This window comes from Cinclus cinclus, chromosome 26 (assembly GCF_963662255.1).
Source record: "Cinclus cinclus chromosome 26, bCinCin1.1, whole genome shotgun sequence".
NCBI lineage: Eukaryota > Metazoa > Chordata > Aves > Passeriformes > Cinclidae > Cinclus > Cinclus cinclus.
This window is the reverse complement of record NC_085071.1, coordinates 680,648-701,533: the sequence shown is the minus strand read 5'-3', so window position 1 is coordinate 701,533 and position 20,886 is coordinate 680,648. Positions and strand designations below refer to the sequence as shown.

The 20,886-nt window shown below is 44.3% G+C and overlaps 1 protein-coding gene across 1 annotated transcript; it reads left to right on the top strand.

The window, feature by feature from the left end:
- Nucleotides 1–3,707: 3,707 nt before the first annotated feature.
- Nucleotides 3,708–20,090, top strand: TRNAU1AP (tRNA selenocysteine 1 associated protein 1). The gene is made up of 9 exons (XM_062509112.1): nt 3,708–3,799; nt 6,751–6,848; nt 7,559–7,658; nt 10,157–10,209; nt 10,852–10,983; nt 14,033–14,152; nt 15,567–15,729; nt 16,582–16,615; nt 18,699–20,090. The coding sequence occupies exons 1-9, from the start codon at nt 3,773–3,775 to the stop codon at nt 18,833–18,835; spliced, it is 864 nt and encodes a 287-aa protein (XP_062365096.1). The 5' UTR covers nt 3,708–3,772; the 3' UTR covers nt 18,836–20,090.
- Nucleotides 20,091–20,886: the final 796 nt, after the last annotated feature.

The following is a 20,886-nucleotide window of genomic DNA, read 5'->3' as shown; positions in this document are numbered from 1 at the left end:
GCTTTATGTTTTGTTTTATTTTACTTTATTTATCATTTCAATTATCCCTGGCCGAATTAATCCCGGACCTCAGTCCACTGGCTACAGTTGCCTAAGACAAAGGACTGACTTGCACCTGCAACACCAACAAACGGAAGCTTCTAACACAGTAACATTCAGTACTGAGGGCACAAAACTAATTTAAATCAGTTTCAAGTTCAAGATAAACCAGCAAATTCAAATTTAATTCTCCCAGGCCAGATTCACAATCAAAATCATTAATTTTGAAAGTTGGAACCAGTCAGGGTCTCCTCCCAGGAAGTACTGAGTGACCCTTAAAGCCAATCAAAGTTACTGAGTTGAAAGAGCTCTGAAGCCTCCAGGATTGGGGCCTCAAATAGGCTACAGCTCCCAGAGACCAGGTAAAAGTGGGCTTAAGGATGACCCCTTCAGTGGATTCCAGTAAACACTAGTTGGAAATTACTCAGCAGTTTTCAGGACCAAGTTCCTAGGTCCAGAAATACCTGCTGTCCCAGCAAAGGGAACAAGAGACACATATGTTTTGGCTGCTTACTGCTGACACACTCTGGACAGAGGAATGCCCACATCTTCCTTTCATGGCCTCTTTGTCAGTTCATAAATTTTTAAAGGGAATAAACACTTTTTCACATAATAACATGCTCCTGGCACTGCTTTTGTTCTGTCACAAGCACACAAACAGCAATCACTTCAGATATAAAACTGAATATAAACTTCTTATCTTCTCCTGGTCCAAAACAATCACATCCTTCTGCATTTTCATTGCCCAACATCCATGTCTATGGATTATCCTAGGAAAAGCAAGTTTTGCGGTACTCAGTTGAAAAGAAAAAGCCAGAAAGGAGTTATTAATGACACTGGACTCACTTAATCGAATGACAAAGAACTACTGGCTTTTGGAAGTGTCCTGGTTTAGGGCAATTCTGGGAGGAAACCTCTGAATGAGGTCCCACTAAGAAACAGATTCAAACAGTCCCTACCCCAGCTGGTTTGGGGAAAAATATTTCCTCAAAGAGAAGCGGAAAAAAACTATTTATTTAACAGGCAAAGCACTCCCCAGCACAAAAATGAACAATACTAAACAGCAAAACCTCTCGCCCCTCCAAAGAGATGACAAATTCAGCAGAATCCCTTCCATGGGTTGCAGCCCCTCTCACTCAGGCTGTTCTCAGTCCCTCCGGTGCTGGGAAATGTCACAGCCCAGGTGAGCCACAGGTTTGAGCTCCCGGTGCTCCTCTGGGTTTTCAGTCCAGAGCAGGTTCGAACAATTCCAAGAAAAAGGAAAAATAAAAAAAACAAAAACCAAACCGCAGTCCAGGGAGCTTCTGTGCCTCGGCTAGGCAGAAAAACTAACCAAGAGCAAAGGAGAGCTCTCTCCTGCTGTCCTCTGCAGACAACACAGTCTGTGTGAAGGATGTGGGGGAGCAAGTGCAGTCTCTGATAACAAACTCTGCACCTCCTCTCTCCCCCTTCACCCCTGGAGCCAGCCTTAAAGCTGCAGAACTCATTATTCAACACCAACAGAACAGATGATTGGGGATAGAAGCTTCCCAAGACAGGAAGTAATAATAGAGAATGAGTGACAGCTTTGTGGGCTCTGCAGAGCACAGCTCCGAGTAAACTAGTGGATAAATTGTCATGTTGGGAAAATAAAACCATTCTGGAAGCTGACATCTGAAAGGCTGACGCAGCAGGGGCTTCAAAGGGGGTGAATTTGCAAGAGACCAGGTTGTCAGTGACACCAAGGCATAAAAAGTGCAACTTGACAACCCAAGGTCTTAGTTGAGCTGATTTATCCACTGTGGGTCTTGCTGTCTTTGTGATTACATGCCAGATTTTACATTTTAGGGAGGAACTTGAAGAAAAATGATCTGAGGGTGCTCTAGCGACTCAGAAGTCAGAAAACAGATAAACTGTTAATCTCATGTCTTGCACCCCCCCAAGACTTGATATTCTAGAGCAGCCAATACTGGCCGTACTTCAACATGAGAGATGAGAGATGCAGATCCTGATCAGAATGAGAATGAAGGATTCTCACAGTGTCCTGGAGGAATGTAGGAAGGATCAAACATTCCCCGCTCTGGCCGCAGGGAAAAGCAGAACAAAGAATTCTCCGTTCCCCTCCCGGTCGGCTTCATTCAGGTATTAGTCATGGAATAGGGTTGTTGCAGGGCAAGATTTGAGCGGACACTGACACATCACTTCGGAAGGTGTTCTAGATTTGGCTCCATCACGAGAAGCTGCCCAATGCCAGCACCAGGGAAAACAAACAACCAAACAAACAACCAAACAAACAAACAAAACCACACACAACAACAACAACAACAACAACAAAAAAAAAACCCCAAAAAACAAAAACAAAAAAAAAAAAAAAACACCTCTCCACCCGACATCGGCGGGCTCTTGCTGCCCTCTCCCGGGATCCGACCGGCGGAGGCTCGACCGGCTCGGCTCGTCCAGAGTCCGAACCACAGCGGCGAAAACAGTACGGAGGCTTTGGAGTGTCCCTGTCGCCTGGAGCTGGATTTATGGCGTGCGGCAATGCCTGCACAACCACAGCCAGGGATTCAGCCCATGCATGCCTGGCGTTCCGGAACAGGGAACAGGGCTCACCCGTGACGGGAGATGCCGAAATTCCAGCCGGCTCTCGGGATGCGGAAAATACCAGCCTGCTCTCGGGCGCACTCGTCCCTCCTCCGTCGGTACGAGGGGGCTCATCTTCTCCAGGAGTTGCCACCCTCGCTGTCGAAAGCCTACGGAAGTAAACAAGAGAAGACGATCGCACCGTACCAAATCCAACTCCACGTTCTGGGCTGGTGATGCCGAGGATGGAACTCCTTTCTGTATGAAAAAGCAGTGGTCTAAGCTCAGAGCCACAGTCTGGCTGGGATTCGAAGCTTCTGATGTAGCTGCTGCCCCACTGGGAGCTGGGATCATGGCCTCTCACAAACCTCTCTACCACAAAAACCCCACACCAAATCTTTGGCCTTTCAACATTATCAAAAGCTGTTTGTAAACCCTGTGCCAGCTCTGACAGCAGTGGTGCCTTGAAGAGATGACCAAAGTCCTTGTCACAACATGGAACTGGACCAGGGCAGGCTCAGACTGGAGATCAGGAAAAGCTTCCTCCCTCACCCAGAGGGTGCTGGGGCACTGAGTAGGCTCTCCAGGGAGTGGTCATAACCCCAAGGCTGCCAGAGCTCCGGGAGCATTTGGACAGTGCTCTCAGACACAAGGTGGGATTATGTGAATGTCCTGTGCAGGGCTAAGAGTTGGTCTTGATGACCCCTGTAGGTCCCTTCCCAACTCAGAATATTCTATGATTTTTCCTAATAGCTGAACCTCCTGCCTCAGTTTAAGGCCATTTTCTCCTGCCCTCTCACTGCAGGCACGGCAGAGAAGATCGGTCCCCCCCTCACTACAGTCTGCTCCCAGGTAGCCGTAGGTGCCTCCAACCCGCCCCAAGTTGCCCTAAACCCCCGCCCTTTCCCCCAGTCTCCGTTCCGCGGCTGTAGCTCCTCCTGCCGCCATGGGGCGCTGCTGCGGCGGGGGCGCCGCTCTCTCCGCCCGCCGGGGCCGCGGAGGAGGCGCCGGGCCGGCCGGGGCGGCGGCGGGAGGGAGGGGGGAGGGACCGAGGGACCGGGGCACCGGGGGAGGGACAGAGGGAGGGGCGGCGGCGGCGGCGGGGCCGGGCCGGGCCGGGAGGTGGAACGCGCGGCCCCGCTGAACCCGCCGCGGGGCCTGCGGGAGCAGCATGGCCGCCAGCCTGTGGATGGGGGACGTGAGTGTCCGGCCGGGACCGCGCGGCTTTGTGAGCGGGGCGGGGGGCGGCGGGGCTATGGAGGGTGAGCGGCCGGGCCGGGGGGTGGGGCGCGGGAAGCACTGACCGGCTGATACCGTCACTGACCGGCACCCGCACAATGACTGACTGACACCCTCCCACTGACACCCTCACACTGACGGACACGCTCACACTCACTGACTGACACACCAATTGATGCCCTCACTCTGGCAGCCTCACAATGACTGTCTGACACCATTGCAGCAACTGATAGCCTCACTCTGCCTGACGCTCTCACTCTGACACCCACACACAACCGGCAGACTGACATCCTCACAGTTCTAACACCCTCACTCTAACTCACATCTGGCACCAGCTGCCCCCTTCCTGACTGACTCCCTCACACCACGGACACCGCTACACTGACACAGCCTCACAGCCCCTCACACATTCAGACACCCCTAAACTCCCCAAATGACACCTCATCCAGTCGTGTGCATGTTGGTATGGCACACACGTTCAGACAATCCCCAGCCTGACATTTGTGAGCAGTTACACTCGCATACACACACACATACATGCTGGAGTGACCCTCATTGCCTGCCTGCAGCCAGGTCACAGCCACACTTACACCAGTGTCCCTGGTGGGTGGACACATGCATGGGCACCAACTAGTCTCACACTTTGATACTCTTAAGAGACACACACTCCCAGATGCACAGCGTGTACACTTGCATGCTTTGAGAATTTATCTAGTGTTTTACCTGCTCAACTGCTATAGGCACTTATGTGCTCATATTGTGCAGGGCATTTACACACACTCATGGTTGTGCTGCTAACTGTGCTTGCACTTGTAGGCACTCATATTTGTATGCACCTCTCCAAGATTATCCCTCACAACCTACCCCCTACATGCACACCTGTGGATGAACTTAACACCCTCATAGGGATTTTGACTCTCCTACATTCACACGCATTCACAAGCACTTACACACCCTGCTAGGTCCCTCATTCCTGCCTCTGTGTGTACCTGGCAGGAAGAGCACCCATGTGAAGCACACTCACAAGTGCTTTTTCGCCCAAGGGTGTCTTGCTGCCTGCTCACATGCACACTGTGGGCATACTCACAGTGATGCACAGCCCACAGTGTCCCTTGTGTGCCCTTCACACACCCTGACTCTTGTGCCCCTGTGTCCTTCACCATTCGCTGCTGAGCACACACTTTCACACACTTGTACTCATCCCAGCATGTTGTAATGCTCTGTCACGCAGCCGGACTACACGTGTGTGTGTGTGTACTCAGTGTGTTGTGGTGCCTGCATTGCTGCCACTGTGGTAACACTGTGACACACACATGCAGTCCCACTGCTGCATGTAGTGTCTTTGCTGTCTGTCACACATTTGTACACACCTGTATGCACTCCACTATGCATGTACAGTCACACTAGCACGTCACAACTTCCCTACCACCTGTTTCTTGGATGCACACGTTCCTTCAGCCCCCTTCTTGCAGCTCACACCAGCAGTCCTGCTTGCATGTAGTGTTCCTCATCTCTCACGTGTGTGTGTGTACACACAGCCTAACACATCCCTGAGAATCCCATTGGTACTTCCACACACACTCAGCAAACCCAGTTTGCCATGGTATCGGGGAGTCCTCTACTGCCTCTGCTCGTGCACAGAGGCTCCGTGGAGCCCGTTCTCCCTTTTCCCCACACAGAAGGTTATCTGCCACCTCTCTACCATATAAAGCTTATCTTCTTTTTCATCACTGCTCTCACAAGCAGGCCATGGCCCTTTGACCCACACAGACATATCCATACAACTGGTTGTCTTTACCAATCCAGCATTCCTGTACACACACATCCCCAGGATCATGGCTCATCTGTGCAGAGTGGTGCTGCCTCTGCTCCTGGGACAAGTCAGTTCTGCTTCACTCTCACCTCCACAGGGCATCTGCTGCCTTTTACACATGCAAGTGCAGTGTGGTCAGCTTCTTTCACGTACTGCACATTCTGTCACACAAGTGGTGGAGCCACCTGGTACCTGACAGACACACAAATACTTGAGGGCTGTAGGTTACCATGAGCCACCTGTCTTACACAGCCAAATACATGGAGCTATATATATTTTGTATATATATTGTTCAGCTCCATGTTACCTGTCACACATGCTGCTCCTCAATTTTGGTTAGTTCCCTTCTCCAGTTTCTGTTACACACAGAGGTACCCTGTTCACTCAGGTTCTTCATAGTATATTTGATCCAAATTCCAGCACCATTACCTCCTTGTCAGTCCCTTACACCACACAGATACCTGCTTTCCAGCATGTTCACATACACTCTTACTTGCACAGTGCTGTCCTCCCCTGTGACATGAGCATGGTCAGTGCTCCCATGGGCAGGACAAAGCGTTGAACTGCTGTGGGATGCAATTCCAGGGCTTCCCCCAAGTGCTGGCTTAGTATCTCCGGGGTTGTGCAAGCAGACACAGCTCTACAGACCCCTACCACAGCTCCATGGGGCAGGTGTCACCTGGCACATGCCACCCGGGGTCGTGCCATGCCTGTGTACTCACAGCACTGACCAGCCTTTGCTTTCACCTGGAGAAGGAGCCTGCCACCTTCTCCACTGCTCCCTGTAGCAAATGCTCAGTTTATTGCTGTATGTTTCTGAGTGGCTTTTGTCCTTCTGTGAAGCTCCCTGTTCTCTGAAATTCATACTGTCTCTTGGGTTCCACTTTGCAGACTGTTGAGCCTGGTTCATGCATGCCTGCTGGTTTTGAGTGGCATCGACCCTCTTAAATGAGTCTTCTTTTTGAAGTGTAAGGGTAAAATCCTTCTCAATAATGTTTTAACTGCTTAGAGGGACATTGACACATACGTTCTCCTTTTTGTAGATGCCCTGAACTAACTTGCCTTTTGTTGGGTTTTTTTTTTGTTTTCTTTTATAGCTGGAGCCCTATATGGATGAAAACTTTGTTTCAAGAGCCTTTGCCACCATGGGAGAACTTGTACTGAGTGTAAAAATCATTCGAAACAGGTTGACAGGGTAACTGTTTCTGTTTGTTCTCTGAGTGCCTTTGGACTGAAGTGTTGCTGTGGTCCTTCCGTATCAGAGTGAATTCTGCCTTTGAGTTTCTCACCATTGCTGCCACCAATATGGGAATATTGATGAGAGCAATGGAGAGGGCACTGCTGGCTCTTCAGGCTCCCCTCAACAAACAAGGTTTGGCCTCATCCAGCACTCAGTCAGAGCAGTATATATATCTTATTCCACCCCTCTGGGAATTACACCTCCCCAGACTTTGGTCACTAGTCTGTAGTGCAGCTGTGTGATACTGACAGAGGTGGGAAGTCTGACTCGAAGCAATTAAAAAACCTTTAGAGTTCATTTGAAATTAAGTGAGTGATTTATGCAGAATAAAGTAATTTCATTGTTATTCATTATTAAGCATTGTAATATCAGTTTTCAGTAGTTTTAATTTGGGTAGGCAAATTGATGGTCAATGAAAGTAGGAAGTAAACTATAAGCTAAACTATTTTCTATGTGCTTATGTTGACCTGACCTATGGTAAGTAGGGGCTATCCCTTGAGATCCAGTTTCTCTTTGGTAGCTAATGTTTATTCCTGAAAAAGAAACTGTTCTGTGTATTGCAACTATAGCAGATTTCCTACCAGTTATTTAAAATACAAGTTTCCTTCTCAAATGTGTTTTGAATTTATAACCTTTGTCTCTTCTGTTCTGTGTTGTATGTTCAGAACTCCAGCAGGCTATTGCTTTGTAGAATTTGCAGATCTAGCTACTGCAGAGAAATGTTTACACAAAATCAATGGAAAACCACTTCCTGGTGCTACACCGGTAAGTAAATGGGTTCAGCCAGCTGAAAACCAAAACTTGGAAGGGATAGATAATGTAGAATTTGTATTTTAATTATTGCAGACAAATTCAGTAGTTAGCAAACTGAGATTCTTCTTTGCTTTAGAATTGAAGTTATGACTATAAAACTGATAATGTTCTTGCTCAAAAAATTATTCAGAAAAAACACTGATTTCTTTGTGACTGTCTAGATGAAAACCGTGTGTAGAAGTGTTGTGGGGTGTGGGCTTTTTTGTATCTGAGCATTTCTGCTGTTACCAAAGTTGGACTAATCAGAAACCTGAGAATAACAAGGAAGACATTAGAACTGAGTATAGTGTATGTCTGCCACAATTCTTCCATCTCTCTCCTTTTGTATAATCATGGAGTCACAGAGTGGTTTGGGTTGGAAGAGACCTTAAAGCTTATTGTATTTCATCCTCTTACCATGGTCAGGGACACCTTCCACTAGACCAAATTGCTCTAAGACCCATCCAACCAGGCTTTGAACACTTTAAGGGATGAGGCAACCTGAGAATTTACCTGTATGTTTTGTTACATGTGTACAGGATGAAGTTGCAAGTTCACACTGTCTTTTGAGTAACATTGATTTGCAAGAGAAACATGACTTTTAATCTTACATTGTTCTTGGCCCTTAGCAAACAGAAGTCACTCAAACCTCTTTACAGTGGAGAGGGAGCCAGAGTATTGAATAATTGCCATACATAACTAATGTCTCTTCTACATAAAAGCTGGATAGTTGGGAAGAAGAGGAGGAATAGTCAGAGAGGCTAATTTTAGGATGTTGACTCGAGTGTGTGGTAGATTAAAATGGGACAGCTGACACAGCTGTCTGTTGTACCCACAGGAGTTGGCTGAAGTAGCTGGGGTGACTGATTCATAAAGCAGCTCTAGAATCCCCTCAGTTATGATGTGATATACAAGGTAAATGGATTCCTACTTCAGAGTAGTTAATACCCGAGTATGACTGAAACCAGGAAGTTCAGATTGAACTATTTAGTCAATGTTCCTGAGAGGGTGATGTGCTCCGTTAAAAGGAGTTGATGAGAGGCCTGGAGATATCTGTTTCACGTGTTTGCTCATGGTTAAGGCAAACTGATCATCTTGGATGCCTTCTGTAGTCACTGGAGAGACAAAGAGAGCAGCTCTTGCAAGGAGTAAAATAATAATGGCAGTTTGGTGGAATACCCATCTTTCTTCACAGTTTTGTTCAAAACACAGTCCTGTGTAGAGGGATGATTTGTGTAACACACAGGGAGAATTACAGATGTCAGGCAAAGATCCAAAGCAGCCCAAATCAGTGCACTCAGGCAACTGCTCAGCTCATCCTTCGCATTTAGAGACTTTTGTTTGCAGACAACTTGAGTGTGGCTCATGCTTTTAATTATTTTTAAATACTGAATCAGCCAAAGGAATAACAGAGAGCCACGGTGCTGGTGCTGTCTCTCTTTTCCAAGCATTGGTGTTCCCAGTTCCCATCTGAGTGAACAGCTGTCTCAGGTGTCTCATTGCTTTTAAACTCAGAATATTGCAGTGAAGAGTGAGATCCAAAAACAGCTATCTAAGTGCTTCAAAGTGGATCTAAATTTTGTGTTAGCTCATAAATGATCCACAGAAAGTTGTGTAATACTGTGCTCCAGAGAATGCAAGCATGCAAGGAACAGGATTATAGCCTAGAGTTAAGTCTGTGCTCTATTTCCCAAAAATTATTTACTTGTCTTTGAGGGAAGGAAATCCATCATAAAAGGTCCAGGAATACACTGGGCTCTTCACTGTACTGAACAAGTGAATACCCTGATCTTGAGGGCATTTCTGATTGTGTTCCAAAATCCTGCTTTCTGATACTGAGATTAGCCCCTGATATCTAAGAGCTGATCCAAAGATCCTGGTCTCCTTAGATCTTGGTCTAAACTTATGTGTAAGTTTGGTACAAGTTGCTGAAGTATGGTAGGTTGGGGACAGAGAGTTCCGGATGTGCCAGAGGGCACAAATCTGGTCTGCTGGGAAACTTGTTTCAAAAATAAATTCAGGTGCAAAATTTAAAGAGGCCTCCACTGTTCAATGTAGTTCTTTCGGAACCCTTAAATTTTGCATCTTACTACATATCCAGAGCCAAATATTTAGCCACACTTCCAGACTCAGGTTGATTCTGTTTTCCAGTGTGGCAGATACTGATCTGTTAGTGTTAAATCACAAGAGTCTGGCAGTGGTGCTGTCATTTCATTATGTCATGTCATTAAAATTGGAAGAAATTTAACATTTATTATTACTACCTCTGTTCAGGTTTTGATTTTCATTATTATACCTGTATTGACACTAAATAAAAATGTGCTTGTTACCTTAAATGGCTGGCCTGAAGGCAGTGAACATGTGTCAGCATTAAGAAAGTTGTATTAAATCAGCTTATTGTATTTTTCCCTAATTGTTTGAATTCATGTGATAACATTTGAATGTATGGATTCATTTTTGCCTTGTTTTAGGCGAAGCGATTTAAATTGAATTATGCAACGTATGGAAAACATCCTGATAACAGGTAAGTGCTTAATATTTAAATATTAATTTTGCCTGCTTAATGTCTCTTTATTGATTGCCTTGCAAAAAGTATTCAAAATATGTAAACCCAAAGTTCATCACTGCCAGTCTTTAGTAGAGGGAGGAAAACTTAGACTGCCAGTTTTGTGCTTTGCCCTGTGTGCAGCAAAGCAGGTTTATCCAGTGTCCTTTAAGGTATTTAAACTTTGTAGCAATAAAGTATCTAATTTGTGTATTGTAATTTAAGATCTATGTATTATGATTTAAGATCTATGTATTTGAAATAGCCTATCTATAAACGAGATATTGCTTTCTTGCTGTTTTAGAAATCAGATTAGATTAATGAAAGTATTAGATTAATAATAATAAATAATTAGATTAGTGAAATAATCTTTAAGTAAAAAGCAGTGTTAAGTTGGTTTGTTGTGCTGCTTGAATTAACTTGAAAAAGCAGTGTCAATAAAAATTTTAGTTAAGCAGCTTAACTGGTGACACTTTAAAGTCTCCATTAAATGGTCTTTTAATATCACTCTTTCTGAGTTCAAATATTTAGGCTAAATGGTGACTATCATTCAGCATGTCCCTTCCTTTTTATTTTTTTTTGCATGATTATATTTAAGAAATTTTCTTTTGATTTCTTTAGCCCAGAATATTCCCTTTTTGTGGGAGACCTGACTCCCGATGTGGATGATGGGATGTTATATGAATTTTTTGTTAAAGTTTATCCATCGTGTAGAGGTGGAAAAGTTGTTTTGGACCAGGCAGGAGTATCCAAGTAAGTTGTCTTTTATTCACTTTTTTTTTTTTTTTTTCACTTCACATGTGGCAACAGGAAAGGTAGAATGCAGCAAGGGGAAAAAACATTTCCTTTTGGCTTTAATTTTAATAATCGTGAAATATCATGGTTTTGGCCACTCAATCTGCAGTTTGCTTGAGTTTTGATAGTCACCATAGGTATTGTCATTCCTCTGTCAGTGTGAGGCCCTTTGTGTGTTATTGCACTTCTTAAAATGCTGAGAAGTGTCTTAGTAATCTTGAAACACTCTCTTCCTGGACTCTTGGGTGGAATTGTGCTTTACAAACTTTAGGCTATTGTGTGTATAGTCCTGTGAAAGCTGTACGGTTTTTTTTTTTCTAACAGGGCAGGACACACAAGCTGTGATTCACTGTCAGGTTCTCAGTAGCTGCCTTGTTTGTCTTTCCTGAAAATTTCTTGCCAAAAACAGGTATCAAAAAGTTGGATTTCTTAATGTATTGAAAACATTTTTGAAAAAGCACAAAGTTAAACTGTATTTTCCAGAGGAAGGAGCAGTTGGTGAGCATCATTGTTTTCAAAGCAGAGCATGGCAGTGAAGCACAATTTTCTGATATAATACGTGTGAGAATGTTGGGATAAGATACGGGCTATGGCTGTAGTTTCCCTCACCTTCTCATATGCGGTTTCTCAGACAGACTGGTTTAAAGGAATCTCTGAAAGTCTCTGGTCCCCAGCTCCTAACAGGATTGCAGCCAGTGTTACATCATATCATCCATGAATTGTGTGGCCTGGAAAACCTCCCAGGATGGAGATAATTCTGTCTGTCTGGGCAACCTGTTCCAGAGCTGCACTCCTCCCCAGTCGTGAAGTTCCTCTTCATGTGCAACCTGAACCTCTTGCAGAGCTACTCAGTCTCTCTGGCTGTTGGGTACTCATGCTTTCATTGCCATCTCACCTGGGACTGACACTGCTGGGTTGGGCTCTGAGTGCCTTCTAATCCTTCTGGGTGTAAACCCCACAGTTCCTGTGTGTTGCACCTGCTTCAGTCTCTGTCTATAAAACAGGTGTTGGTGCTGCAGGTTGGGCTAACAGGTTAGTTGGGTTTTGGAAGCTGTGCACAGGTGCAGATCTCAAAGAAAGGGAATCTGTGGTAGCTTGGGAAGTGAGGAAGGAGCACGGACTTAAGAGTCCTGTTTCTGGGAAGAGCAGAGCTGTCTCCCCTGGCAATGCCAGAGTGTTGGTGCCAGGGGCTTTGTTGGGACTTGTGCAATTGCTCAAAGCTGAGGCAACTGCAGCTGTCAGTGTGATGTGGGAGAGGAGCTTGGGGCTTATGGACATGCCCAGTGAAGCCCTGGCCCTTCCAGCCAGGACTGGTGGATCAGGAAGGCCTCCTCCCAGCACCTCTTGCTCAGACAAGAGAGGAGCTTGGAGCATGGTGCTGTGCCTGTTTCTCTGCTTTCTGCTGAGGGTGCAGGTGCTTTTCCAAACTTCAGGGGCAGGACAGGAGGTCTTCAGGGAGGTCCTGGTCAGGAAGAAATTATTTCTTTCCACACCAGTGGTTTAGCCATTGGTGTGGAAAGACTTGGAAAAATCACTGTCTCCCTTGCAGCACCCAGCATCTATTCCTGTACACTGCATCCATCTGTCTCTATTTTGGAACTGTCAGTCTTCCCGGTTTCTCTTACACACTCCTGGTCCCATCTGAAAATCTACAGGAATCTTTTAGCAGCTTAGAAACATAGTTGGGTTAGTGTGTGAACACCTTAAACTGACTTAGAAATTGACTTGCACTGGATTAATTTGCCATAGTCCTTTGGCAGATGGCAAGATAAATGAATGTAGATCTGTGTAGAGTTTTGCTTGTGCTCAATAATCTAGTTTGTATGCAGATAAGCCTAAGCTTTTATCTGGTCTTTTTGTGAGGAGGATACATCCATACCTGTATAAAAGTAAGAGATTTGGACTTGTGTGTGGAGCTTGCTGTGCAAGGTAATGCATTTTCTGGGGCATGAACTGCTCTGAAGCTGCCAGTGGAGACCTCCCATGAGCAGCAGGTGATGCCACTTTCAAAATAGCACATTACTTGGTGTTTAGCAGTTCCCACAGAATAGATAATGCACTGTAAATTTACACCCTTGCTTATGGCCCTTCTTTTCCCCAGGTAGACAAGCCCTTCCCTCCCAGATTTCTTCCTTTGCTTAGATGGATTCCGCTTACCCTCCCACACCTAAGACTTTGATCTTTCTGCTGCATGAGGCAGCCCATCCCATGATGGGATCCTGGCACTGCCCTCTTGGATGCTGTTGCATCAGACTCACTACAGCATCAAAATCCCACGCAAAAGGATTGTTGAGGTTGGAGGGAGTTGGAGTTTTCTGTCTGGCTGACATGCAGTGTTGCTGCACCACAGCCAAGGGTTGTTGCAGGGTCCAGGGGTTCTGGATGTGTTGTCCCTGTTCCAATTGTGCTCTCAGAGCAGGTTTTAGCTACTTGATGTTAAGAACTCATTTTCAGGCCCACTGTTGAAAATGCTGTTGTTGGGAATGGCAGAAAGCTTATTTGAATATATTCCTGTTGAAAAGCGAACTTGATTGGAAAGCATATCTCATTGACCCTAGGGAAAAGTAGTGTTTTCCTTCACAGTGGGGCAGTTTTGGATAAAAGCTGAGTCTATCTTGTCAGTCTTGTGCTGACTTGCAACTCTTGAGATTATCAGTATCCTCCCAGCAGAGATTTGGGGTTTTAGCACGTGTCAGTTCACACATTTCAACATGGCTTGTGTCAGCTCACTTCCAGCTCCTTGGAATCCACTGGCACAAGAACTACTTTACATTGACAAGCCCTTGAAAGTACTGCCAGAGTTTGGATGTGTGGTTTTAGGCATGCTGGAAAAGCAGCTGGAAGGGAGAGTAGTTTCATCTCTCCCAAAAGCAGGGACAACAATCCTAATGGACATTTTCATTCACTGTGTTTCCCAAACCAATTCAAACTTCACTGTAACTAATTTTTATAACGTGGCATGGCTCTTTGGGGTTAGTTTTATGTGAGTTATTCCATGTCTCTACAGAGGTTATGGGTTCGTGAAATTCACAGATGAACTGGAACAGAAGAGAGCACTGACAGAGTGTCAGGGAGCTGTGGGATTGGGTTCCAAACCTGTACGCTTGAGTGTGGCTATACCAAAAGCGTGAGTAGAAGAACAGCTGGACATTTATATGAAAAACCACATCTGGTTTTAAATGCCTTTTAGTGCTTTGAGTACAAGTCCTTGATGTCCCTATCAAAAAATGAGGAAATATCCATGAATATGAGGTGTATCAGAATGCCCAGGAGTTCAAAGAAATTCCAACATTAGCTCAAGACTAAGCATTTGACACTGTTTTGTATTGTATACATTATTAGATCCATATACATGTGCACATACTGTAGTTAAATATGATTGTTTTTCAAGTGTGTGTTCCTTTGCATTAAATTGAAATAGTTTAAATCTGCTTAATGATAGCAAAGCTCAACTACCTTGCTAATTCTATTATGATGTGTACTACATATAAGACTTTTGGGGCAGGAATTAACTTTTTTTTCTGTGTTTGTTCAGAACCTGATACAATGAGATCCTGGTCTGACTTGGGGCTCGTAGCACTAGGGTAATACGAATCATAGTAATTGCTCCCTATTTGAATAATATTTAGATTTTTAGTGATCTCATAAGTCTTGGGGGGAAAGGAAGAGAAAAGCAGAAAAATGGGTGTATTGTGGTGAGAAGATTGATGCTTCCTTCTTCCTACTTCTCACTAATTTCATCATTAGTAGAAATCGCTTTATGTGTGACATATTTCATCTCCAAACAATAATAATCATCTCATTATTTCAAATCTTAATATTTGGGTGGAATCCTAGTTCCTTGGAAATGCTGCCACTTTATGGCAAAGAATAGGAATTTTAGTCAGTTCTTGGGCTATTTAAGTTTATTTTTTGGTTACTAGTAGTAGTTCTTATTTTATGAACTTTTTCAACTCTGTGCATTGAAGACCACGCAGTTTAGAGAGAAAGGGGATGAGTTCTTGCTTAGGTTTCTGTATGACAGTGGCAGAAGTGAGAGGTTTTTTTATTCTTACAAAAGAAAACTTGAGGTTTTTTGCAAGGCTTTAAGTCTTTGACTCTTAATGTAAAGTAAGACTCAATACCTTCCAGAAAGCTGCAGATCACTTAAGTTCATCCTCTTTATCAGAAGGAAAAAGGGACTCAGTATCTGGATTGTTGTTCAGGACTGCTCTAAACTGAAGTTCATAGTCCTGAACTCTTCCCAAAGCCGGGAAGTGATACCCAATTAGCTCATAAAGAATGAAAGCAATGTCTCTTTATGAAGAGGAATATGAATACAGGGAAGGGTATTAAATTTAAACCACTTCTTTATGTATGCAGATGTATGCAAATGATAAATATTGCTGCAGTAAATAGTGAATATATTTTAAAGATTGAAATTTGCATGTTAGACAAAACCTTGTCTCTTTACCACATTGTATCTTAAGCTATTTCACTGCTTTTTTCATACTTGTTCTGCACTATTTTATTGCAACTTACTCCTGCTTTATTTTTTGAAGTAATCGTGTGAAACCAATGGAGTACAATCAGATGTACAACTATAATTACAACCAGTATTACCAACAGTATCACAACTACTACGCTCAGTGGGGGTATGATCAGAACACGGGCAGTTACAGCTACAGCTATCCCCAGTATGGCTACACGCAGAGCACCATGCAGGTAGGGCAGCACAGAAACACAACATAGCTTGAAAGGTGGGATGGGGACATCTTTCTTCAGCTCTGAGAATCACAGAATGTCTTGAGCTAGAAGGGACCCACAGGAGCCATTGAGTCCAGCTTCTGGCTCTGCCCAGGACGCCCCAACAATCCCTGTGCCTGAGAGCATTGTACAAATGCTCCTGGAGTTGAGGCAGCCTTGGAGCCACAACTGTTACCTGAGGAGCCTGTTCAGTGCCCAGGCACCCTCTGGGGGAAGAATCTTCTGATATCCAGCCTGACCCTCCCCTGACACAGCTCCAGCTGTTCCCTCGGTCCTGTCTCTGGTCACGGAGGGCAAAGATCAGAGCTGTCCCTCAGGAGGAGCTGCAGACGCTAATGAGCTCTGCCCTTAGTCTGCTCTGCTCCAGACTGAACACACCAAGAGATATTAGTATAGACTTCTCAATAATGAAGTCTTAATATAATTTCTATTTATTTTTTAGCCCCTGGTATGTCCTGTTATCTTATGGAGGTATTGCTGAAGTAAAAAACGGTCTGGAGGACACAAAGGGTCTCTTAATACAGTTGTCATGGTAGAAGAGTTTTCTTGGTACAGGCAGTGCTCAGAGTGCCTTTGGGATCCTTCATAAACTTTGTTATAATGGATAGAACACATCAGAACAGTGGAATTTCAATTTTAGTGTGGGATCTTGCCCATGGAGTGTTGGGAATGGAACACTGGCTTATGTGTGAAGAATTCTGTTGTAGTAACTCCAGTATAAAAGTCAGTCTCTGATAGTACTAATCAAGTGGTGCTTGCAAAAGAAAAGATAATTATCTACTGTCCTAAGGGGTTTGTTTTTCCTTGCAGACATATGAAGAAGTTGGTGAGGATGCATTGGAAGGTATGTTTCTCAAATTCTGTGTTGAAGTTGTCTGTATGTTCTGCACTGCTTAGAGATAGACTTTCTCATATTGGCCCTAATTTCAATTTATAATATACCTTTATCTTTGAGTAAATCTGAGAAAATGTGTGGGTCACTATCTCCTAGAACAGTTGCATCCTGGTTTTACTGTTGTTACTCCTAGTCTGAACCTGGTGAGAACTGAAACTGTTTGACTTCCCCAGCACTGAGATTTTAATCTCACGTAGTACTGAAATTTTTATCCGTTTTTTTTACTAGGGTTTTTTTTTCTGATATGCTACCAAGAAAAAAGTAGATACTCTGTTTTTCTGTAAAATCTGGACATTTAGAGCCCAGAATATTTCATTGTGCTTTTAGTTTAAAGGTAAAAGTGAATAATAATAGTTACCACACTGATAAAATATTTCAAGCAGTCATTGCTTGAAATGGGTCATTAAACCAGATCAGGGTTTTAGATACTTGTACAAGTAGCTTTCATTTATTGATGCAAGAAACTACCATTTCATGCCAGCTGTTCCAGATTTCTGTCTTGAGTGGAATATGCACTATGCAGTGTATCCAACTCTTGTCTTTAAAAAAGAAATAAATTACATGGTAACAGATCTACAAGATCCACAGGTATGATTGATGATGTGTGTGGAAGTTCTCAATGGCTCTTAAAAGCGTTCCAAGGAGAAGCTTTCCCTTTGCTGAATCTAACATACCAGGATTAGACTTAGGATATCTCTGGATATCTCTTTTTCTGCTTGATTGTATGAAAGGTTCCTACATTTGTAGGAAACTGAATTCATGTATTGCCACTGTATCATTCCTTTTCCTTAAATCTCTTCTCCTGTAATGTGATACAACATGATGTGGCTAAAACCAAAGATAGAATCCTGGAACAGTTTGGGTGGGAAGGAGCTTCAAAAGCCATCTTTATCTACCTGCTGCCATGGGCAAGGACACCTTCCACTAGATCAGGTTGCTCCAAGCCCTGTCCAACCTGGCCTTGGACACTTCCAGAAATGAGGCAAACACAACTTCTTTGGGCAGCCTGTACCAGGGCCTCACGTCCATCACAGGGAAGTCACATGTTTACAAACATTTTATTCCTGGTGTGTTTTAGAGTCTTTCCATTCAGTAGCTTTGTACTGACAGTCATTCACTGACCTTTGTGATTGTGCTACTCTGATAACCTGAGCTGTGGGTTGCTGGTGTTGCCAGACGAGCTTTACACCCTACAGGGGTCTGGGCAGTCCATCGCAGTGTGTTGGGAGCAGCAGGATTGGACCTGTTGGCTTGTTGTCCAGCTCCAAAGTGCCTTCCAAACATTTCTTCCATGTGTAAAATAGGGCTATGCACACACCTAATGCTGTGGTGCCACTGGCACTCCCTTCGTTCCTGACTGTGACTCCATCTATCCGTCCATCCATCATTTGTGACCTCACAGTGGAGGGAGCAGAAGGGAACAGATGCCTGTGCTCCTGCCCTTTCCATCAGGGTGAGCCCCTTCTGGCAGCACAGGTGGCTGCACTGTGCTATGAGGTGCAGGTGTGTGTTCCTTCCACTGGCTCTGCTGTGGGGCAATCACCACTGTAAAAAGGAATGTGTTTGGGTGTAGTTATTCCTTCTCCCGTTGTAGAGTGATTGAGTCGGGCTGATCTGCTCAGGTTTGTGATTGGGCAAGTGCTGGGAATGTTTGGTGAGTCACAGAGTACTTGGGGTTGGAAGAACCTCTGGGGATCATCCAGTCCAATCCCCTGCTAATGCAGGCTTACCTAGAGTATGGGACACAGGAACACATCCAGGTGGATTTGGAATGTGTCCAGAGAGAGAGACTGCCTGGGCAGCTGTTTCAATGCTCTGCCACCCTCCATGGAAAGAACTTCTTGTTCATGTTGAGGTAGTTGCTCCTTGACCTGTCAGTGGACACCACTGAGCAGACTCTGGCACTATCCTCTGACACTGGAGATACTGAGACTCCCCCCATGTTTGTTTTAATATACCAACTTGTTTACAGGGTGGTTTTTTTCTGAACACCTTTGATGTTTGACCTATTTGTCTGTCTTTCCTCCCATAGATCCCACGCCTCAGTTAGATGTGCATGAAGCAAACAAGCAGTTTATGGAACAGAGTGAAGAGCTCTACGATGCCTTGATGGACTGTCATTGGCAGCCTTTGGACACTGTCTCATCAGAGATCCCAGCTGTGTTATAGCCTCATTGCTGAGGCATTGTGTCTGTGAGACATCTGCCAGTGCGCTCCGGACTGTTCTGCTGCCCCTGGATCCTGCAGTAGTGAGGGGTGGCTCTTTCCCCACCCAGGTCTGGTACTCGGAGTACAGGAGGACTGTGGCCTTTCCTGTAGAGAACAAGTATTTTAGGAGCATCGTGGTAACCTTTATTCATGGTGAAAATTAGAACTGCAACAGTTTTATTCCTTTTGTCTTGAAATGAACTCTTAATACTTACTGGGAATTGTAATTTATAGACTTTCAACAGGATGGCACAGGGGAGAGATTCTGCTCCATCGTACAATAAAAAAGTTGGACTTCTAAGTAAAAATATCCTTTGCATTCTGGTTCCTGCCCGTCTTTCTGTTTTGCTGCCCATTCAACTGTCTTAAGTTATTTGACCCAACGCTCATGAATGTATTATTTCAAAAACGATCATTGTTGAATACCACTAAAATGTCTCAAAATCTTTCCAGTGACTGGGTAAGGTTGCTGTAATTTGAGCACAGGATGAAAGCTTCTATTTTGTTTAACTTGAACTGTGATCTTGAGTTTGCAAGTTTGATGTTTTTTAAGCAGTCAACCCAAAGAGCAAAAATAGAAAGGAGTGTTATAAAGCTACAGATTGATGCCTTTTGCCTGGTGATCTCTTGTACACCTGGCCTACTTCTCCACCTGTGTATGAGGAAATATTTCCCCATCAACCAGCAGCTTAAAACACCTTTTCCAGCAACCATATTTAAATTTTATTTTCTGTATCATGCCTTTATTTCTTTTTATTGTGGACACACCTTGATGGTCTCATTGAGATGATGAGATTTTTGTAGTGTCTTCCACTGTCCAGTCAGAGTGAAACTGAAGATCTTGCAGCAAAAATGGGTCAGAGCAATTGCATTGATATATTGTGCAACAACTGGTTGTTAACCTGGAAAGTGATTTTTCTACTGGATGTTGTATAAGCTGGGTGGACAAGCAATATGTTTAAACTGATATGTTGCATTAGAGGTGAAAGTGAAAACAATAGCACTTATATACATGTTATAAGCCCTTTTTCAGGCTTTTGTGCCTTAAAGTCTTGGAGAAATAGGAACAGAGAAACTACCTGTAATAAATGTCTATCCAAGGAATAGTTTGGTAACTGAAATTGGTACTGCAGAGCATTTCATTGGCTCCCTGCCCATGTTGATGCAGAGATTTGTCACAAAATTTAAATACTTTGATAAAGCTACTTCTATTACACCTTTGTTTGTGTCCATAATTATGACCTATTTGTCAGTCTGTGGTCTTTTTTATCAACTGGAAGTGGGATGTGAGGGGAATGGTGATGTGACTGGAGTTAGGTTATTCCTAACGAATGGAGGTAGAGGACTACTGGACTCCTGCATTCTCATCTGCTGTCAGTTTTCCTCGTGCTGTGACCCTAACTGTGCTGCTGTCTCACCTTCAGCTGCTCTGAATGTAAGGAAAGGAATGTTCCCTGTGCATGCCAGGAGTTTCAGAAGCAGCAGAACTGGAAGAGAGCAGCGCTTTATATCATCTGATGTGGCTGCTTAGCTCACAACACCCTGTATTCTTGGGAAGTTCAGCAGAGTGGCATTGCAGACCTCATATAAAGAAGGGCATTTAAAACACTTTCTAGATCATCCTGCAGCTGTGCTGCCTGGTGTGCCTGCCCTTCTCTTGTTTTGGAGTTGCCTCTTCCTACCCCCACAAATATTACAATGCGGCCATCCTATTTTGCTCCAGGGGGTGAAGCCACATTTATTTATCAATATAAATTTATTCCTCTGTTCTGCCCAGCATTGCTGTCTATGGAGTATTCCCTAATGCCTGGATAAACTCTCTCCATACAAGTCTGTCCCTAGAGGAGGGAGGAGCAAGTTATCAGGGATCAAACAGCAACCCTGTGAGAAAATCCTTTTGCTCTCTGCTTTTGTTTTGTGGTGGAAAGAAAAAATGGTAAATATTAATCCAACCCATCCTAACCCCTAATTCCTGGATGGGCTGGGCACGTACAGACCCTTGTGAGGAATAA

What these genes read in the sequence shown, in the direction of transcription:
- TRNAU1AP (XM_062509112.1), top strand. Translation starts at nt 3,773, where the DNA reads ATGGCCGCCAGCCTGTGGATGGGGGAC. An exon ending in GACCAGGCAGGAGTATCCAA is followed by an intron (nt 10,984 to 14,032) that starts GTAAGTTGTCTT and finishes ATGTCTCTACAG; the next exon opens with AGGTTATGGGTTCGTGAAAT. An exon ending in TGGTGAGGATGCATTGGAAG is followed by an intron (nt 16,616 to 18,698) that starts GTATGTTTCTCA and finishes TTCCTCCCATAG; the next exon opens with ATCCCACGCCTCAGTTAGAT.